The sequence below is a fragment of the Oncorhynchus clarkii genome, chromosome 24 (genome assembly GCF_045791955.1).
Source record: "Oncorhynchus clarkii lewisi isolate Uvic-CL-2024 chromosome 24, UVic_Ocla_1.0, whole genome shotgun sequence".
Lineage (NCBI taxonomy): Eukaryota > Metazoa > Chordata > Actinopteri > Salmoniformes > Salmonidae > Oncorhynchus > Oncorhynchus clarkii.
This window is the reverse complement of record NC_092170.1, coordinates 12,325,334-12,343,389: the sequence shown is the minus strand read 5'-3', so window position 1 is coordinate 12,343,389 and position 18,056 is coordinate 12,325,334. Positions and strand designations below refer to the sequence as shown.

The following is an 18,056-nucleotide window of genomic DNA, read 5'->3' as shown; positions in this document are numbered from 1 at the left end:
CACCTGGCTTTTATATGCAGGCAGTTTGTTAGTTTTGAATGAGCACAGTACCGCAACAGGATCTTTTGATGGAATGTTACTGGCACACATACAATACTGTCAGCTTTGTAAGGGTGGCTGTGAGAGAGAACAAGACCATTCACACTGTCCATCTACTGCAAAATGAGAACAACATAATTAGCATTGCGTACATAAACCTGTCTTGATTTCAGGAAGTCTAGTAAAGTATGAATTTTGCAAACATATCTGAGGTTATCTCAATGGTCTGATAGATGTGACTCCTCATTTGATCAGTGTTTTCACTTGGACAATTTTAAAAAGGACTAATCGTAGTACCTGTATCATGAGAAGCCCTTGGTTATAGACTACTGTACCAGTACCACTACTCCCCCTCCCCCTCTCTCTGGCTCTGATGCTCACTTCTGCAGATGCTATCATGCATGTACAAACAAGCACACACGTTGACATGCACACCAGCACAAAGTCATCATAGGTGTGCATATAAGCAAAGTAAATGAACGCATTATGCACTCGCGTGTGCACAGACAACGGCTGCAAAACAAATGAAAGTTTCACTACCATGCATTGATGAGCACCCAGGAAGCAAGATTTAAAAAATTGAGGAACTACCCTTGGTAAGAAACTGTTTGCCATCTTACGAAACCTTTCTTCTTCCTCTTGGGGTTTCTGTTTATGTCTTAAACTAAAAAGTGTCAATGGAAGTTGTAGTCTATTCAGTACAAACAGAGAAGTTTGTAGTAGTGTGGCGTTTGCTCTTTGACCTCTTGCCTCCATTGCCACGGCGACCAGTACTTTTTTGTTTTTTGTGAGGATGGCGTTGAGGAGGTTAGCGAGGGCTTGAACTCCCCTGCATGTCGGGCTCACCGGGGCTTAGTGGTAGCTCAGGGCTCTTCTGTAGGTTTTCACAGCCCTTTTCTGGGATTAGACATATTAATAGCCTGTTAAAGAGCCTGATCCCTGACTCTGGCTTTTCCCCATTAAAGTCTGCTCACCCTCATATATCCCTCCCGACCTCTCGGACCAATTTAGACTGCTGTCAACCACTTCACACGGAATAATCTTGTGGTTCACAGCTTCACACATTGGACTCAGTGAAAGTTGTGAGAGACATGCTAATATTGTTTTGATTTAGTCATGTGTGAAACTATTTATTACTGTATGTCATAGTCTTTTTGGAATTGAATGAAAGTGCATTGTTTATTGTAAATTCATGCAAACAGGAACCTGGTAGCGCTCTATAGAGCAGATGTAGACCCAGAGCTCTGTTACTTGTAGTGTGCAGTCCTTATGGTGCTGTAGTATATCCATTTTAGAGGGCATTTGCTGCTGTGCTGTTGATCCAGGTGCAAGCAGTTTACCTGGCTGGAGATTTCTGAGGTGTTTCACATTTGTGAATCAGCACTCCACTGTCAGAGCCAGGAGCATGCTGGGAGGAAGTTGATGTGCTGTGTCTTTGACCACATCTTACGTGATGCTCAACTCTCAATTTAGGCCACATCCACCCTGTGCGCCCCACACCTTGCCACCCCAGCCAGGCTTACTGTCACTCACACAATCCATTTTAGTCCACTCAGGGAGTCCTGAGTTCCATATCCTCATTTATCCAGGCTGAATACATAAATTCAATTACTAGGCCTCTACATGCCACATCATGAAGTTGTCGAAATCAAAAAACAAGTCTTCAAAGAAGTCCTAACTGAACACACTTCAGTTGAAACATTAGGGTGTTTTTTATTATTTAAATCAGGGCTGTTCAATGTCAGTCCTGGAGAGACATAAAAACCACTTCTGGTTTTCATCCTCTCCTAATAAAGTACTATTTCAGACCTGGAACACCAGGTGAGTGCAATGAACTACCAGGTAGAAAAACAGAATCCAGAAGTGTTTAGGCCTTCCAGGACCGGAATTGAACAGCGCTGATTTTAAATGTTCACATTTAGTATTCTCAACCATATTAACAGCAGGTCGATAGAAATAGATATAATTGCCAAGGTGTCATAAGTCTGTTTTCCACATTAGCCCCACCTGCCTCTCTGACCCTCTCCTCCATATCCTGCAGGTGAAGGCAAGAACCTGGGTCCCTGTTCGGGGCCCAACCGACAGCGGGACCTCTGCACCTTCTGCACCATCAGCCTGGACCAGGAGGAGGTGTTCCGGACCAAGGTGTTTGACAAGAGCCTCAGGTAACAACCATTTAGTAGTATTATATAGCCTATGACATTTAGCAGATTCTTTTATCCAAAGCGACACAGCCGTGTGCATACATTTTACGTATGGGTCGCCCAGGGATCAAACCCACAACCCTGGCGTTGCTATGGCAATGCTCTACCAACTGGGCCACAATCTCCCTCCATCATCAGAGACTTGTCCCGAAGCCACTCCTGCGTTGTCTTGGCTGTGTGCTTAGGGACGTTGTCCTGTTGGAAGGTGAACCTTCGCCCCAGTCTGAGGTCCTGAGTGCTCTGGAGCAGGTTTTCATCCAGGATCTCTCTACTTTGGTCCGTTCATCGTATCCTCGATCCTGACTAGTCTCCCAGTCCCTGCCGCTGAAAAACATCCCCACAGCATGATGGCCAGGTTTCCTCCAGATGTGACGCTTGGCATTTAGGCCAAAGAGTTCAATCTTGGTTTCATCAGACCAGATAATGTTGTTTGTCATGGTCTGAGAGTCCTTTAGGTGCTTTTTGGCAGACTCCAAGCGGGCTGTCATGTGCCTTTTACTGAGGAGTGGCTTCTGCTTGGCCACTACCATAAAGGCTTGATTGGTGAAGTGCTGCAGAGATGGTTGTTGTTCTGGAAGGTTCTCCCATCTCCACAGAGGACCTCTGGAGCTCTGTCAGAGTGACCATCGGGCTTTTGGTCACCTCCCTGACCAAGGCCCTTCTCCCTCGACTGCTCTGTTTGGACAGGCAGCCAGCTCAAGGAAGAGCCTTGGTGGTCCCAAACTTCTGCCATTTAAGAATGATGGAGGCCACTTTGTTGTTGGACCTTCAATGCCCCAGAAATGTTTTGGTACCCTTTTCCAGATCTGTGCCTCAACATAATCCTTTCTCGGAGCTCTACGGACAATTCCTTCGACCTCATTGCTTGGTTTTTGCTCTGACATGCACTGTCAACTGGGATCTTATATAGACTGGTGTGTGTGTGTGTGTGCCTTACCAAATCATGTCCAATCAATTGACTTTACCACAGGTTGACTCCAATCAAGTTGTAGAAACATCTCAATGATGATGATCAATGAAAACAGGGTACACCGAGCTCAATTTCGAGTCTCATAGCAAATGGTCTGAATACTTATGTCAATAAGGTATTTCTGTTTTTTACATGTTAATACATTTGCAAAGATTTCTAAAAACCTGTTTTTGTTTTGTCATTATGGGATACTGTGTGTAGATTGATGAGGAAAACAATTAATTGAATCAATTTTAGAATAAGGCTGTAATGTAACAAAATTTGGAAAAAGTCAAAGGGTCTGAATACTTTCCAGCACACCCTGCAAGAACAGGGCAGTGAAGATGTTGCTCTTGTCATGTTAGCCTATGTTGCACTACTGTCATGGTTGCTGGCATGAGGTGATATCATTTGATGTGTAACATCCTCTTCCTGCAGGGCCCAGATCTTTTTGCATTGATCATTTTGTGTCAGATGTCATCATGCAGGCCAATAACAGTATCCTTTCCTTACCATCTCTCCTAATGTTGAAATGTTTTTCACGATCATGTAACACCATTGAAAACTTAACACTTTAGCTTATATGTTTATTGTAACCTGGAGATGACCAGGACTGCCTCCCCAACTAGAGACACAGCTTGAGTCCAGGAAGAACAGAAGGACTGAGTTGTTTGTGTGGGCGTAGTGTCAGTTGGGCAACACCAGACGAGGACAATATTAGCAAGGCTAAGTCGTCTACGAAGAGAGCAGCCATATTTGATTTGAAATGAACTATGCTGCTTACAAGCTCCCCATTCAGAGAGATGTGTGGGGGAGATGGACACGGGTAGAACCTCGTTCATCTCACTGTAAATACACGGTGCTCGTCTTCTCTAGGTATTTCACAACGGATAGCTTTTTTTTTTTCTCTCTACTGTTGCGAACCCTCTGTTCAAAGGGCTCCTTTTACTGTGTCTAAGGAAGTGTATCCTCCCACGCTCTCTCTCTCTCTCTCTCTCTCTCTCTCGATGCATGGCCTTTCATATGGCTTTAAGACTTGTAGAATCTCTCTCTCTGCAGAATCCCAAGGATGTTTCCTCCTGCACTGTCATGTTGCACAAAGTTGTCATGTGAAAACAATTGTAGTGTAGTGGCTATACCGGTACCACATTACTCTATATTTATGGGGATGTTAAAGGAAAATACCACTCAAACTATAGAAAACTTTTCAAAATACAGAAAGAGGCACTGTACAATGATACTATGACACTTTCTGCATTTTGGAACTTCTATATCTTGATTGCTGAAAAGCAAAACATTTGGGACTGTAAAAGTGAACTAATGAAGTAAATACCAAAATATTTTGAGTTGAATTTTTCTTTAAGGTTAGGATGTGTTCTGTTGAATCTAGGGGTTTATCCATTATGCCGATTCTGTTGCAAAACGTTTCTTAAATGGAATTGAACTCAGCGAAATTGGGAGGGACCTACCTACCTGAATTTGTCCAATAGAAACTTGTTTTCTTTGAAAAACCCAACTGTTTGGACTAATGCTTACACCCGTGTTCTGTTTGAGAGGGAGGGAACGGGAGATCAAAAGAGGAGAGTGTGTGTGTGTGTGTGATCGAAAGAGGAGGTACTGTGTATGTGTGTGAACCAGTGTGTGGAGGCTACAAGTGCGTAATTCCATGTGATTATGTGCACAAACTGGAGGATGCGTGGGTGTCTGCAGCCTGGAAGTGTTGCCAAACCCTCACTGTGGAAATGACAGGAAAAACATTTCACCAACCATGCAATACTGCATAGAGGGTAGCCTTACTTGAACACTGCTTTTATGAACAGATCATAATGTTATTAGCACTGTTTGACTTTATTAAGATAATGGAACAAATGTCTGTCAGTTGTCCTGTTTTCATACTAGTCTGTCATACACCTGCTAGCCACGCTTAAACCTGCTTAGCTTCTACTGTTTTGAGAAGGCTGCATAATGGTGCAGCTAACAGCCATTCTGGCTTCTCTTTACATAAAACAGGCCTCATACCAAGGTAACAATGCAGCATAATAACCATGTAACAGGCTAGTAACTATGCAGTTATGGTATATTACCATAAATGTATTGTCTTGGAAAATATAAGTGGCAAGTATGTAACTGTCTGTTAGGCTCAGGGCTCTTGCTCAATTGTCTTAAAACATCTGTCCTCGCCTCCTTCATTGTACGTATCTGAAAGAACTGACCAGGTGAAGCCAGCCTGGTGATGCACTTCCACCATATTGTTTTCACCTAGCAACTCTTTTCCCATCTGTGAAATTGATGGGGAGGAGAGAATAGATTTAAGCAGTTGGGATTGGGCTCAGGACTGATAGCGAGACCCAATCTAAAAAATAAAATCTAATTGGACAAGGTTAGGTTGCAACAGCTCCTTTTCAAAACATTCTCTGCTGTCGGCCCATGCCTTTTACTGAACACAAATGACCCCGGTCAGAGCTGGATGTTACACCCTCTCCCTCTCTGCCTGCTCTTCCAAGCCACTTGTATGCTGGTCAGTCAGTCCTAGGAGACCTGGCCATCACAGCGCTAGGCTATATTTAGCACCTGTTTAATGATTGCTGATGGAGGGCGGTCAATGCATAAGGCCTTGGTTTGTGTTGTCATCGGTGTGTTGTCTTCTGTCCCTTCAAAAAGTAGCCTGGTCCCAGATCTGTTTGTCTTGCCAGCTCCTTGTCACAAGTTGTTTGGCAAAACTCCAAAAACAGTTCTAGGATCAGGCTAATCAGTCATAAACCTTTTCCAATCAAAAGCCAACAAAGTTTTCAGTAAATGTTCCCTTTCCACAGAGGTCAGCCTGTTCTCTGAACGTAGCCTAAAGAGGGTGTTTTGCTCTTCACTTCAACGACTTCCTGTGTGGTTGTTTTCCAGCCCTTTCTACGGCGAGGACTTCTACTTTGAGATCCCACGACCATTTCAGTGTTTGTCCTTCTACGTATTCGCCAAGGGTGTTTTTCAGAGGGACCTGCCTGTCGGTGAGTAGGAACTGACACACACTCATATACACACACACACAGCTACCCTATGCTTTCAGCTGGATGATTTCCAAGTATGTTGACTTCTGTCTGTCCATGTGTGTTTTCAGGGAAAGTGTCCATCCGGAAGGAGGAACTGTGTAAATTCAGTGGGAAGGAGCACTGGTTTGGCCTGCAGCCCGTGGACCCTAACTCTGAAGTCCAGGTGGGTGTCAGTCAGACAGTGTTCAGACATCTTTATATGTACCCAGTTGGTTTGGGGAGAAAAGCTCATCTTCTAGTCATTGTGCTACTTCTTGTATGCGATCATTCAGCCGCCATAGGGGTGTCCAATGCTATTGATTGTAGTTAGTCACCAGTCAGACATTTGGCTTGGTCCAACTGTCTCTGCAGCAGACACCACCTCCTCACATCCTGTTGTTGTATTCTCTCTATGCTGAGAGGCTTGGTAACTGGGCTGAGAGGCTTGGTAACTGGGCTGAGAGGCTTGGTAACTGGGCTGAGAGGCTTGGTAACCGGGCTGATTCACTGAGGCTCTAGCTTAATTCATTTATAAATCAGTTCTCACATCATCTCCTTCCCTTCATCTGCACTGATTACAAAAGACATGACTGGAGAAAACAATATGGTGGAAGCTCATTGGTTGGCTTTCACCTAGTCATTTCTTTTAGATTAGTGATGAGGAGAGGATGCACTTTTTAGAGAATTGAGAAAAAAAAATTATAATGTCAGGACTTCTGGCTCAAAGTTGGGGGGGGGGGGGGGGGGGTACGGAAAGACTGGGGGGGGGAAAAAAATAGGACTTCTGCTCTCCAAGATGTATCCATTTGCTGGTCTTACTTCCGCTCTCCGAGGTGTATCCATTTGCTGGTCTTACACTCAAATTGACTTGATTTGATGCTCTCTTTAAGCGTCTGCCCTGGCTGAAAAGCTACGGTTACATAATGGTGTCATTAACCTGGTGGTGAGTGTTTTTTTTTTTTGTTCTTGAGTGATGAGAAGATTTTAGGACACTGAAATCTGTCAGAAAACTGGCTGAAATAACCCTGTGTCCTACTGCCACAGCATCTTGAACAGACCTAAGCCAGCAGACATGTTACCCAATCACTGTAGGCTGTGTAGGACAGTTCCATGTAACCCTATTTCACTCCAGTTGTAGCATTTCATGTCTAGCGGGTGCCCTAGTCTGGGCTATTCTGAGGAGTGTTTTTCTACAGTAACTCACTCTGAAGGATGACCAGGGCTGCCTCCCCAACAAGAGACACAGCTTGAGTCCAGGAAGAACGGAAGGACACTGAGCCGAGTTGGCTATGTGTGTGTCTGTGGGCGTAGTGTCAGTTGGGCAACACCAGACGAGGACAATATTAGCAAGGCTAAGTCGTCTACGAAGAGAGCAGCCATATTTGATTTGAAATGAACTATGCTGCTTACAAGCTCCCCATTCAGAGAGATGTGTGGGGGAGATGGACACGGGTAGACCCTAATGTTTCTGGTTCCAGTCTCGCTTGTCTCGCTGTAAACACGGTGCTCGTCTTCTCTAGGTATTTCACAACGCACAGCAGTTTAATTTTTTTATTTACTGTTGCAAACCCGCCGTTCAAAGGGCTCCTTTTACAGTGTCTAAGGAAGTGTATCCTCCCACGCTCTCCCCTGTCTCTCATTCTTTCGCTCTCTCTCATTTGCTCTCTACCCCATTCTTTACTTTTCTCTTTATCTCTCTCTCTCTCTCTCTCTCTCTCTCTCTCTCTCTCTCTCTCTCTCTCTCTCTCTCTCTCTCTCTCTCTCTCTCTCTCTCTCTCTCTCTAACTGGTCTTTCTTTCTCTCTCTCTCTCTCTCTCTCTCTAACTGGTCTTTCTCTCTCTAACTGGTCTTTCTCTCTCTCTCTCTCTCTCTCTCTCTCTCTCTCTCTCTCTCTAACTGGTCTTTCTCTCTCTCTCTCTCTCTCTCTCTCTCTCTCTCTCTCTCTCTCTAACTGGTCTTTCTTTCTCTCTCTCTCTCTCTCTCTCTCTAACTGGTCTTTCTCTCTCTCTCTCTCTCTCTCTAACTGGTCTTTCTCTCTCTCTCTCTCTCTCTCTCTCTAACTGGTCTTTCTCTCTCTCTCTCTCTCTCTCTCTCTCTAACTGGTCTTTCTCTCTCTAACTGGTCTTTCTCTCTCTCTCTCTCTCTAACTGGTCTTTCTCTCTCTCTCTCTCTCTCTCTCTCTCTAACTGGTCTTTCTCTCTCTCTCTCTCTCTCTCTCTCTAACTGGTCTTTCTTCCTCTCTCTCTGCAGAATCACAAGGTTGTTACCTCCTGCCACTGTCACGTTGTACAAAGTTGTCATATGTGAAAACAAATGTAGCGGAGTGGCCCTAGTCTAGGCTATCATGAGGAGTGTTTGCTACAGTGACTCACTCCGAAGTAGGTGTTCTAAGTCTTGTTACATCAGTGATGGACTGCAGTGTGCGTGCGCTTGTGTTCTCTCTCTCTCTCTCTCTCTCTCTGAGAAAGGGGTTGAAATTGATGTAGCAACTGAGTGCAGTTGGCAGTCGGTGAGAAGAGCAGGAGTGGGTTAGAGGTGGTATCTCCTGTGCGGTTGTTGGTACAGATTGGAGTATGTTGAAGTTGCCCTTTTAGAAGTCGCCCGTTTCTGGGTTTCCTGGCCTAATGCTTAAGTTTAGGGCTTGGGGAGGGTAATCTGTTCCTAGATCTGAGCCAAGTGGCTACTTGTACGTGGACCTGATATTACAGTACAATACAGGCCAAGACATGTTTTGAAGGTGGGTGGCAGTGATTTCGGTTGCTTTCATTAGGGCATGTGTCAAAAAAAACCTTTGTCCAGGTAGTTCTTAGTCCAGGTAGTTCTTCCCTGTTACAGTTCCTTCTTTGGTGTCTGATAAACATGAACCTGGTGACAATAGCTCAGCCCAGCAGGCATGCAAGGGTAATTCTCACCATGTTGGCCAAGGCTTATCTTTCATTAGCGACCACATAAGCGACAACAATCACTATCTGAGCTCAACTCGTAATGTACTGCGGAGGGGAGAGTGAGTGCTCGCTGGTATTTTTTTGTTTGTTTTTGTTCTTTCTGACACTTCCGAAGGCGAGGCAGCAGCCTTCACCACATCCGACCTGATAAAGACTGAGCGTTGGTTCACATGACAGCAAGCTGTGGCTTATCACACACCCTGATGCACACACAACCACTGCTAACCTGAAGCCACCATAGAGAAAGACTGGGGAGGTTAGGAGTCAGCCAAAGACCTTACTCATATCCACCACTTTAGAATGAATGTTTAACTCATTCATAGAGTAGGCTGCACTATGAATGTAACCTAACCTCTAAAAGTCAATTATAAACGTATGTTCAGAGAGGACACTTTTGAACCAGGCCTCTCTTTTGTAGTACCCCTTGTTACAGCAGCCATGGCTTATTTAGAATGTCTTGTGAATAGGTTCATATAATAGATGAATTTTACTCATTTGGTAACTTTGACCTCAAAATACTGTGCTCTACCTGTACCTCTCCCTCTGAGAGTGAATGAAGGAATGGGACACACCTACTCAACTTTTTTTTCCTTTTTGTTTTCATACAGTACTCATTTGCATAGGATCTGGCATTTATCACCAAAGTTGATAAGAGAAACACTGACAAAATCCTGACTTTCAGTATGCTCTGATATTGTGACGTGTCTCTCCTCCTAGGGAAAGGTCCACCTGGAGATGCGTCTGAATGAACTGATCATAGAGAACGGCTCCATGTGCCAGCAGCTACTGGTCCGGTGAGTATACTGATCCTGGGTCAGATTGTTTTCTTCTCCCTAGTGGGTAAGGTTAGGGTAGGGGGATAATATAATCTGATCCTAGATCTGTGGTTAGGGGCACCTACTACCTCAAGAAGCATTGGAGGACTTTAACACAAGTACATTAACATATGTGGACTTTCTCTATGCAGTCTTATTTGCTGTCAATACAGCCTTTTGTTTCTGGCTTTGTCTGGGCTAGATCACCGAACGCCATAAAGCCTCCTAGTCAGGCACCAACAGGCTCTAAGGAGCCAGAGCCCAGAGACCCAACCATGGTTTACCCTCTCTTCCGTTCCCTTACCGCAGCTGTTTTCTCCTACTCTGGAATTCACCTCTGCTGTGTTCATTTTCAACATCCTCCAGTCGACACATACACACACTGTACAGACACACAGCTCTCACAAACAACCTGTGTCTCCTCTGTTGGAGTTTGACAGTGCATCCTACTGTAGTGCTGTCCCTGAGCACTTCCTTTGGCATTGCGTGTATGTTTGTGCATTTCCAAGAGATCGTCATCTCGTGTGTGTGTGTGTGTGTGTGTGTTAGTCAGTGGATGATGTTGTTGCTCGTCGGCATTCATTCAAACCACGGCGGGCAGGTTAATGAGGAGGAAGTGATGGCATCTCGACAGGAAACTGCTCTAGCACTGCTCCCACCTCTGGCCGCTGGTGTCTCAAAACCACGGTGTGTCATCGATACCTCTTCACTGTTAATGGCCCTCTACCCTGCCCTGTCACTGTGGGAGGATTAGGGTGGCAAAGCTAACGCTCATTTACCAAAGTTACCAGTATCTTTGGTAATTGCCTTATTTTCTGTTAATCTACGGTGACTTGGGCAATTTATACATGAATAACTTTTTATTTTTAAGTATTCACTGTTAATATACACTGAGTGTACAAAACATTCAGAATACCTGCTCTTTCCATGACAGACTGACCAGGTGAATCCAGGTGAAAGCTATGATCCCTTATTGATGTCTGTAGTAGTGCTTTCGCTGAAAAGCCTATTTGAAATCGGACACTTTGGTGGGATTAACAACGAGAATAGCTTTAAAAGGATATAATACACATGTATGTTTTAGGAATTGTAATTATGAGATTTCTGTGGTTTGTAGACATTACAGTGAAATGCTTACTTACAAGCCCTAAACACTTTTTTAAAACATTGTTGGTTAACTTAAAAAATAGAAAATAATAGTAACATTTAAACAGCAGCAGTAAAATAACAATAGCAAGGCTATATACAGGGGTACTGGTACAGAGTCCATGTGCAGGGGCTATCGTGGTCCAGTCGGGGTAATATGTACATATAGGTAGTGTTAAAGTGACTATGCATAGATAATAAACCGAGAGTAGCAGCAGTGTAAAAGAGTGGTTTGGGTAGCCATTTTGATTAGCTGTTCAGGAGTCTTATGGCTTGGGGGTAGTTGCTGGTAGCAGAGAGAACATACAATGACTCGGGTGGCTGGAGTCTTTGATAATTTTTAGGGCCTTCCTCTGACACCGACTGGTATAGAGGTCCTGGATGGCAGGAAGCTTGGCCCTAGTGACGTACTCGGACGTACGCACTACCCTCTGTAGCGCCTTCTGGTCGGATGCTGAGCAGTTGCCATACCAGGCGGGGATGCAACTGGTCAGGATGCTCTCGATGATGCAGCAGTAGAACTATTTGAGGATCTGGGGACCCATACCAAATCTTTTCAGTCACCTGAGGGGGAATAGTCTTTGTCATGCACTCTTCACGACTGTCTTCGTGTGTTTGGACCATGATAGTTTGTTGGTGATGTGGACACCAAGGAACTTGAAGCTCTCAACCTGCTCCACTGCAGCCCCGTCGATGAGAATGGGGGAATGCTCGGTCCTCCTTTTCCTGTAGTCCACAATCATCTCCTTTGTCTTGATCACGTTGAGGGAGAGGTTGTTGTCCTGGCACCACACGGTCATGTCTCTGACCTCCTCCCTATAGGCTGTTTCATCGTTGTCGGTGATCAGGCCTACCACTGTTGTCATCGGCAAACTTGATGGTGTTGGAGTCATGCCTGGCCATGCAGTCATGGGTGAACAGGGAGTACAGGAGGGGATTAAGCACGCACCCCTGAGGGGCCCCTGTGTTGAGGATCAGCATGGCAGCTGTGTTGTTTCCTACCCTTACCACCTGGAGGCGGCCCATCAGGAAGTCCAGGATCCAGTTGCAGAGGGAGGTATTTAGTCCCAGGGTCCTTAGCTTAGTGATGAGCTTTGAGGGCACTATGGTGAACGCTGAGCTGTATTCAATGAATAGCATGCTCACATAGGTGTTCCTTTTGTCTATGTGGGAAAGTTAGTGTGGAGTGCAATAGAGATTGCATCATATGTGGCTCTGTTGGGGCGGTATGCAAATTTGATTGGGTCTAGGGTTTCTGTGATAGTGTTAATGTGAGCCACGACCAGCCTTTCAAAGCATTTCATGGCTACAGACATGAGTGCTACGGGTCGGTAGTCATTTAGGCAGGTTACCTTAATGTTCTTGGGCACAGGGACTATGGTGGTCTGCTTGAAGCATGTTGGAATTACAGACTCAGTGAGGGAAAGGTTGAAAATGTCAGTGAAGACATTTGCCAGTTGGTCAGCGCATGTTCGGAGTACACGTCCTGGTAATTCCTGTGGCCCTGCGGCCTTGTGAATGTTGACCTGTTTAAAGGTCTTACTCACATCGGCTTCGGAGAGCGTGATTACACAGTTGCCCGGAACAGCTGATGCTCTCATGCATGCTTCAGTGTTACTTGCCTAGAAGCGAGCATAGAAGTAATTTAGCTTGTGTCACTGGGAAGCTCGCGGCTGTGCTTCCCTTTTGTAGTCTGTAATAGTTTCCAAGCTTCCGAAGAGCGTCTGAGCCGGTGTAGAAGGATTCCATCTTAGTCCTATATGGGCGCTTTGCCTGTTTTATTGTTCGTCCAAGGGCAGAGTGGGAATTATTTTAAGCTTCCGAGTTAGAGTCCCTCTCCTTGAAAGCGGAAGCTCTACCATTTTAGCTCAGTGCGGATGTTGGCTGTAATCCATGGCTTCTGGTTGGGGTATGTACGTACGGTCACTGTGGGGATGACGTCGTCATCATTGCACTTAATTGATGAAGTCGGTGACCGATGTGGTGTACTCCTCAATGCCATTGAAAGAATCCCGGGAACATATTCCAGTCTGTGCTAGCAAAACAGTCCTGTAGCTTAGCCTTTGCTTCATCTGACCACTTTCTTATTGACCGAATCACTGGTGCTTCCTGCTTTAGTTTTTGCTTATGGTCAAATGGAGGGCGAGGAGAGATTTGTACGCGTTTGTGTGTGGAGTAAAGGTGGTCTATTTTTTTTTTTTTTTTTTTTTTTTTATTTATTTTTTTTTACATTATTTTTTCCCCCTCTCCTCTCCCCCCTCTGGTTGCACATTTTTAACATGCCGGTATAAATTTGGAAAAACGGATATTAGTTTCCCTGCATTCAAGTCCCCAGGCCACTAGGAGCGCCGCCTCTGGTTGAGCGTTTTCCTTTTTTCTTATGGCAGTGTACAGCTCATTGATTGCGGTCTTAGTGCCAGCATCGATTTGTGGTGGTATATAGACGGCTATGAAAAATACAGATAAACTCTCTACGTAGATCGTGTCGTCTACAGCTTATCATGAGATACTCTACCTCAGGTGAGCAAAACCTCGAGGCTTCCTTAGATTTTTTGCACAAGCTGTTGTTTACAAATATACATAGACTGTGACCCCTTGTCTTACCAGAGGCTGCTGTTCTATCCTGACGAAAAAGCTTAAAACCCGCCAGCTGTATGTTACTCATGTTGTCATTCAGCCACGACTCGGTGAAACATAAGATATTACAGTTTTCAGTTTCCCGTTGGTAGGATATACGTGATCGTAGTTTGTCTATTTTATTATCAATTGATTGTACGTTGGCTAATAGGACCGATGGTAGGGGTAGATTACCCTCTCGGCGATGGATCCTTACAAGACACCCGGACCTTCATCCTCGATACCTCTTTCTCCTGCGAATGACTTGGATGAGGGCCTTGTTGTGCATCTGAAGTAAGTCCTTCCCGTCTGACTCGTTGAAGAAAAAGTGTTCCTCCAGTACGGGGTGAATAATCACTGTCCTGATATCTAGAAGCTCTTGTCGGTCATAAGACACAGTGGCAGAAACATTATGTACAAAATAAGTTACAAATAATGCAAAAAAACACAAATGGTTACAGGATCGTAAAATGGCAGCCATTTCCTTCGGCGCCATTCTCATTTTTCCCAGCAGCGTTGGTACGGTGAGAATGGAATGGCATCAAACACATGGAAACCATTGTGTTTTATTTATTTGATACCATTCCACATATTCCCCTCCAGCCATTACCACGAGCCCGTCCTCCTCAATTAAGATGATACAACAACCTCCTATGCTTTGAACGGGGTATGGTATTTGGTGCCAGGGTGCACGGGTTTGTGTCAAGAACTGCAACGCTGCTGGGTTTTTGACGCTAAACAGTTTCCTGTGTGTATCAAGAATGGTCCACCACCCGAAGGACATCCAGCCAATGTTTTTACACTCCGTTTGTGTCCATGAGTTTCTAGTGGATAGACCACATGGTTCAAGAGAATATTGCCTAATTATTAAAAAGCATTAATCAACTATGGCATTATTTTCAATGGACTCTGCAACTCTTCCAGCTTTTTTCACAACTGCCACCAGTTTGATGGCAAAAAATGTGCTAAACAAATACATATTGACATAGTGAAATAGGTGTGTAAAATATGTATTTTATATATTAAACACCAATGCTTTTAAAGGTTATGGTTTATTTAGGATGAACGGGTTTGTCATTCAATTGTAAAACAATTAAATAATAACCCTAGGGAGGACACACACAGGCACACACACTTGCGTCACTTTGTGCACTGTTGTTGTCTGTGTCACTGCTACACGCACTGACTGGGCTATGGCGATGTCATTCTTACAGCATCATAGATGGCTGTTTATTAGTCCCATGGCTGAGTGAGTGGTTTGGGAATATTGTCATGACACCCTATGCCCAAGACAAACCATGCCTACACTTCCTGTCTTTCTGCCTGTCTCTTCTCTGACAGTTGGCTAATTTGTTATTCATTTGTTCATTCATTCACACTTTTGGTTGCGTCCTGTGCTACTAATTTGCATTGCATCCTGTCTAGTGTTTACCTAGCCCTTATTCTGGAAATATGACCTGCCCAGTCAGGATGTGCTGCTACCCTCAATCGAGATTTGTTTTGTCAGTTGGATGGATACTTGTTGTAAAAGTGTACTAGCCTTACTTTACAAAATAACTTGACAACTTAACATCTCCAGCACCACCAGAACATCAACATACACTATATACAGTGCATTCAGACCCCTTGACCCTTTCCACATTTTGCTAGGTTACAGCCTTATTCTAAAATGAATTAAATAGTTGGGTTTTTTTTACCCCCTCATCAATCTACACAGGTCCAGGACCAGGTCTCTCTTGGAAATGAGATGTTATCTCAATGAGAAAAAAACCTGTATAAATAAAGGTAACAAAAATAAATAAAACGCACAATACCCCATAACGGTAAAGCAGAAACACGTTTTTAGACATTTTTACAAAAAATATCAAAAATAAATGGACCACGTTTACATAAGTATTCAGACCTTTTACTCTGGACTTTGTTGAAGCACATTTGGCAGCTATAACAGCCTCGAGTCTTCTTGGGTATGATGCTACAAGCTTGGCACACCTGTATTTGGGGAGTTTCTCCCATTCTTCTCTGCAGATCCTCTCAAGCTCTGTCAGGTTGGATGGGGAGCATTGCTGCACAGCTATTTTTCAAGTCTCTTCAGAGATGTTCGATCAGGTTCAAGTCCGGGCTCTGGCTGGGCCACTCAAGGACATTCAGAGACTTGTCCCGAAGCCACTCCTGCGTTGTCTTGGCTGTGTGCTTAGGGATGTTGTCCTGTTGGAAGGTGAACCTTCACCCCAGTCTGAGGTCCTGAGTGCTCTGGAGCAGGTTTTCATCCAGGATCTCTCTACTTTGGTCCGTTCATCGTATCCTCGATCCTGACTAGTCTCCCAGTCCCTGCCGCTGAAAAACATCCCCACAGTATGATGCTGCCACCACCATGCTTCACCCTAGGGATGGTGCCAGGTTTCCACCGGACGTGACACTTGCATTCAGACCAAAGAGTTCTTAGTTTCATCAGACCAGAACCTTGTTTCTCATGGTCTGAGAGTCTTGAGGTGCCTTTTGGCAAACTCCAAGTGGGCTGTATTGTCTATTTTTACTGTGGTGTGGCTTCTGCCTGGCCACTTTACCATAAAGGCCTGATTGATGGAGTGCTGCAGAGATGGTTGTCCTTCTGGAAGATTCTCCCATCTCCACAGAGGAACTCTATAGAGCTCTGTCAGAGTGACCATCGGGTTCTTGGTCACCTCTCTGAACAAGGCCCTTCTCCCCGATTGCTCAGTTTGTCCGGTCGGCCAGCTCTAGGAAGAGTCTTGGTGGTTCCAAACTTCTTCCATTTAAGAATGGAAGCCACTGTGTTTTGGGGGACCTTCAATACTGCAGACATTTGATAGTACCCTTCCCCAGATTTGTGCCTTGACCCAATCCTGTCTCGGAGCTCTACGGACAATTCCTTCGAACTCATGGCTTGGTTTTTGCTCTGACATGCACTGTCAACTGGGATCTTATATAGACCGGTGTGTGCCTTTCCAAATCATATCCAGTCAATTGAATTTACCACAGGTGGACTACAAGTTGTAGAAACATCTCAATGATGATCAATGGCAACAGGATGCGCCTAAGCTCAATTTCAAGCAGTGGTGGAAAAAGTACCCAATTTCATACATTTTTTTTATTTTTTTTAAATGACTCAAGTGAAACTCATCCAGTAAAATACTACTAGAGTAAAAGTCTAAAAGTATTTGGTTTGAAATATACTTAAGTATCAAAGTAAAAGTATAAATAATTTAAAATGTCTTATTAAGCAAACCAGACAACACTTTTGAGAGCCAGGGGCACAGTTCAACACTCAGACAAATTTCACAAACAAATCATTTGTGTTTAGTGAGTCTGCCAGATCCGTAGGGAAGACCAGGGATGTTCTCTTGATAAGTGAATTAGACTATTTCTGTCCTTGCAAGTATTCAAAATGTCAGGAGTACTTTTGGGTGTGAGGGTAAAATGTAAGGGGTAAAAAGTACATTTATTTTCTTTAGGAATGTAGTGTAGTCAAAAATAAATGGTAAAGTACAGACCCAAAACAACTATTGAAGTAGTATTTTCACTTAGGTACTTTACATCACTGATTTCTAGTCTCAAAGCAGAGGGTCTGAATATTTACACCGCCGTTCAAAGGTCGGGGTCATTTAGAATGTCCTTGTTTTTGAAAGAAAAGCACCTTTTCTTTTTTTGTCCATTAAAATAACATCAAATTGATCCGAAATACAGTGTAGATTTTGTAAATGACTAATGTAGCTGGAAATGGCTGATTTTAATGGAATATCTACATAGGTGTACAGAGACCCATTATCAGCAACCATCACTCACTCCTGTGTTCCAATGGCACGTTGTGTTAGCTAATACAAGTTTATCATTTTAAAAGGCTAATTGATCATTAGAAAACCCTTTTGCAATTATGTTAGCACAGCTGAAAACGGTTGTTCTGATTTTTAAAGAAGCAATACAACTTTAGAGCATCAGGAGCATCAGCATTTGTGGGATCGGTTACAGGGTCAAAATGACCAGAAACAATGCACTTTCATCTGAAACTCTTCAGTCTATTCTTGTTCTGAGAAACGAAGGCTGTTCCATGTGAGAAGTTGCCAAGAAACTGAAGATCTTGTACAACGCTGTGTACTACAGCGCAAACTGTCTCTAACCAGAATAGAAAAAAAGAGTGTGAGGCACAACTGAGCAAGAGGACAAATTCATTAGTGTCTAGTTTGAGAAACAGATGCCTCACAAGTCCCCAACTGGCAGCTTAATTAAATAGTACTCGCAAAACACCAGTCTCAACATCAACAGTGAAGAGGTGACTCTGGGATGCTGGCCTTCATGGCAGAGTTGCA

General features: G+C 44.1%; 1 protein-coding gene across 1 annotated transcript in view; it reads left to right on the top strand.

Moving 5' to 3' along the window:
- Positions 1 to 18,056, top strand: part of LOC139383145 (ras GTPase-activating protein 2-like) — a 43,924-nt gene that overhangs the window by 1,310 nt on the left and 24,558 nt on the right. The window contains exons 2-5 of the mRNA XM_071127501.1: positions 2,081 to 2,204; positions 6,088 to 6,191; positions 6,302 to 6,396; positions 9,875 to 9,951. Coding sequence (XP_070983602.1) covers positions 2,081 to 2,204; positions 6,088 to 6,191; positions 6,302 to 6,396; positions 9,875 to 9,951 — 400 coding nt within the window. The remainder of the gene's footprint in view (positions 1 to 2,080; positions 2,205 to 6,087; positions 6,192 to 6,301; positions 6,397 to 9,874; positions 9,952 to 18,056) is intronic.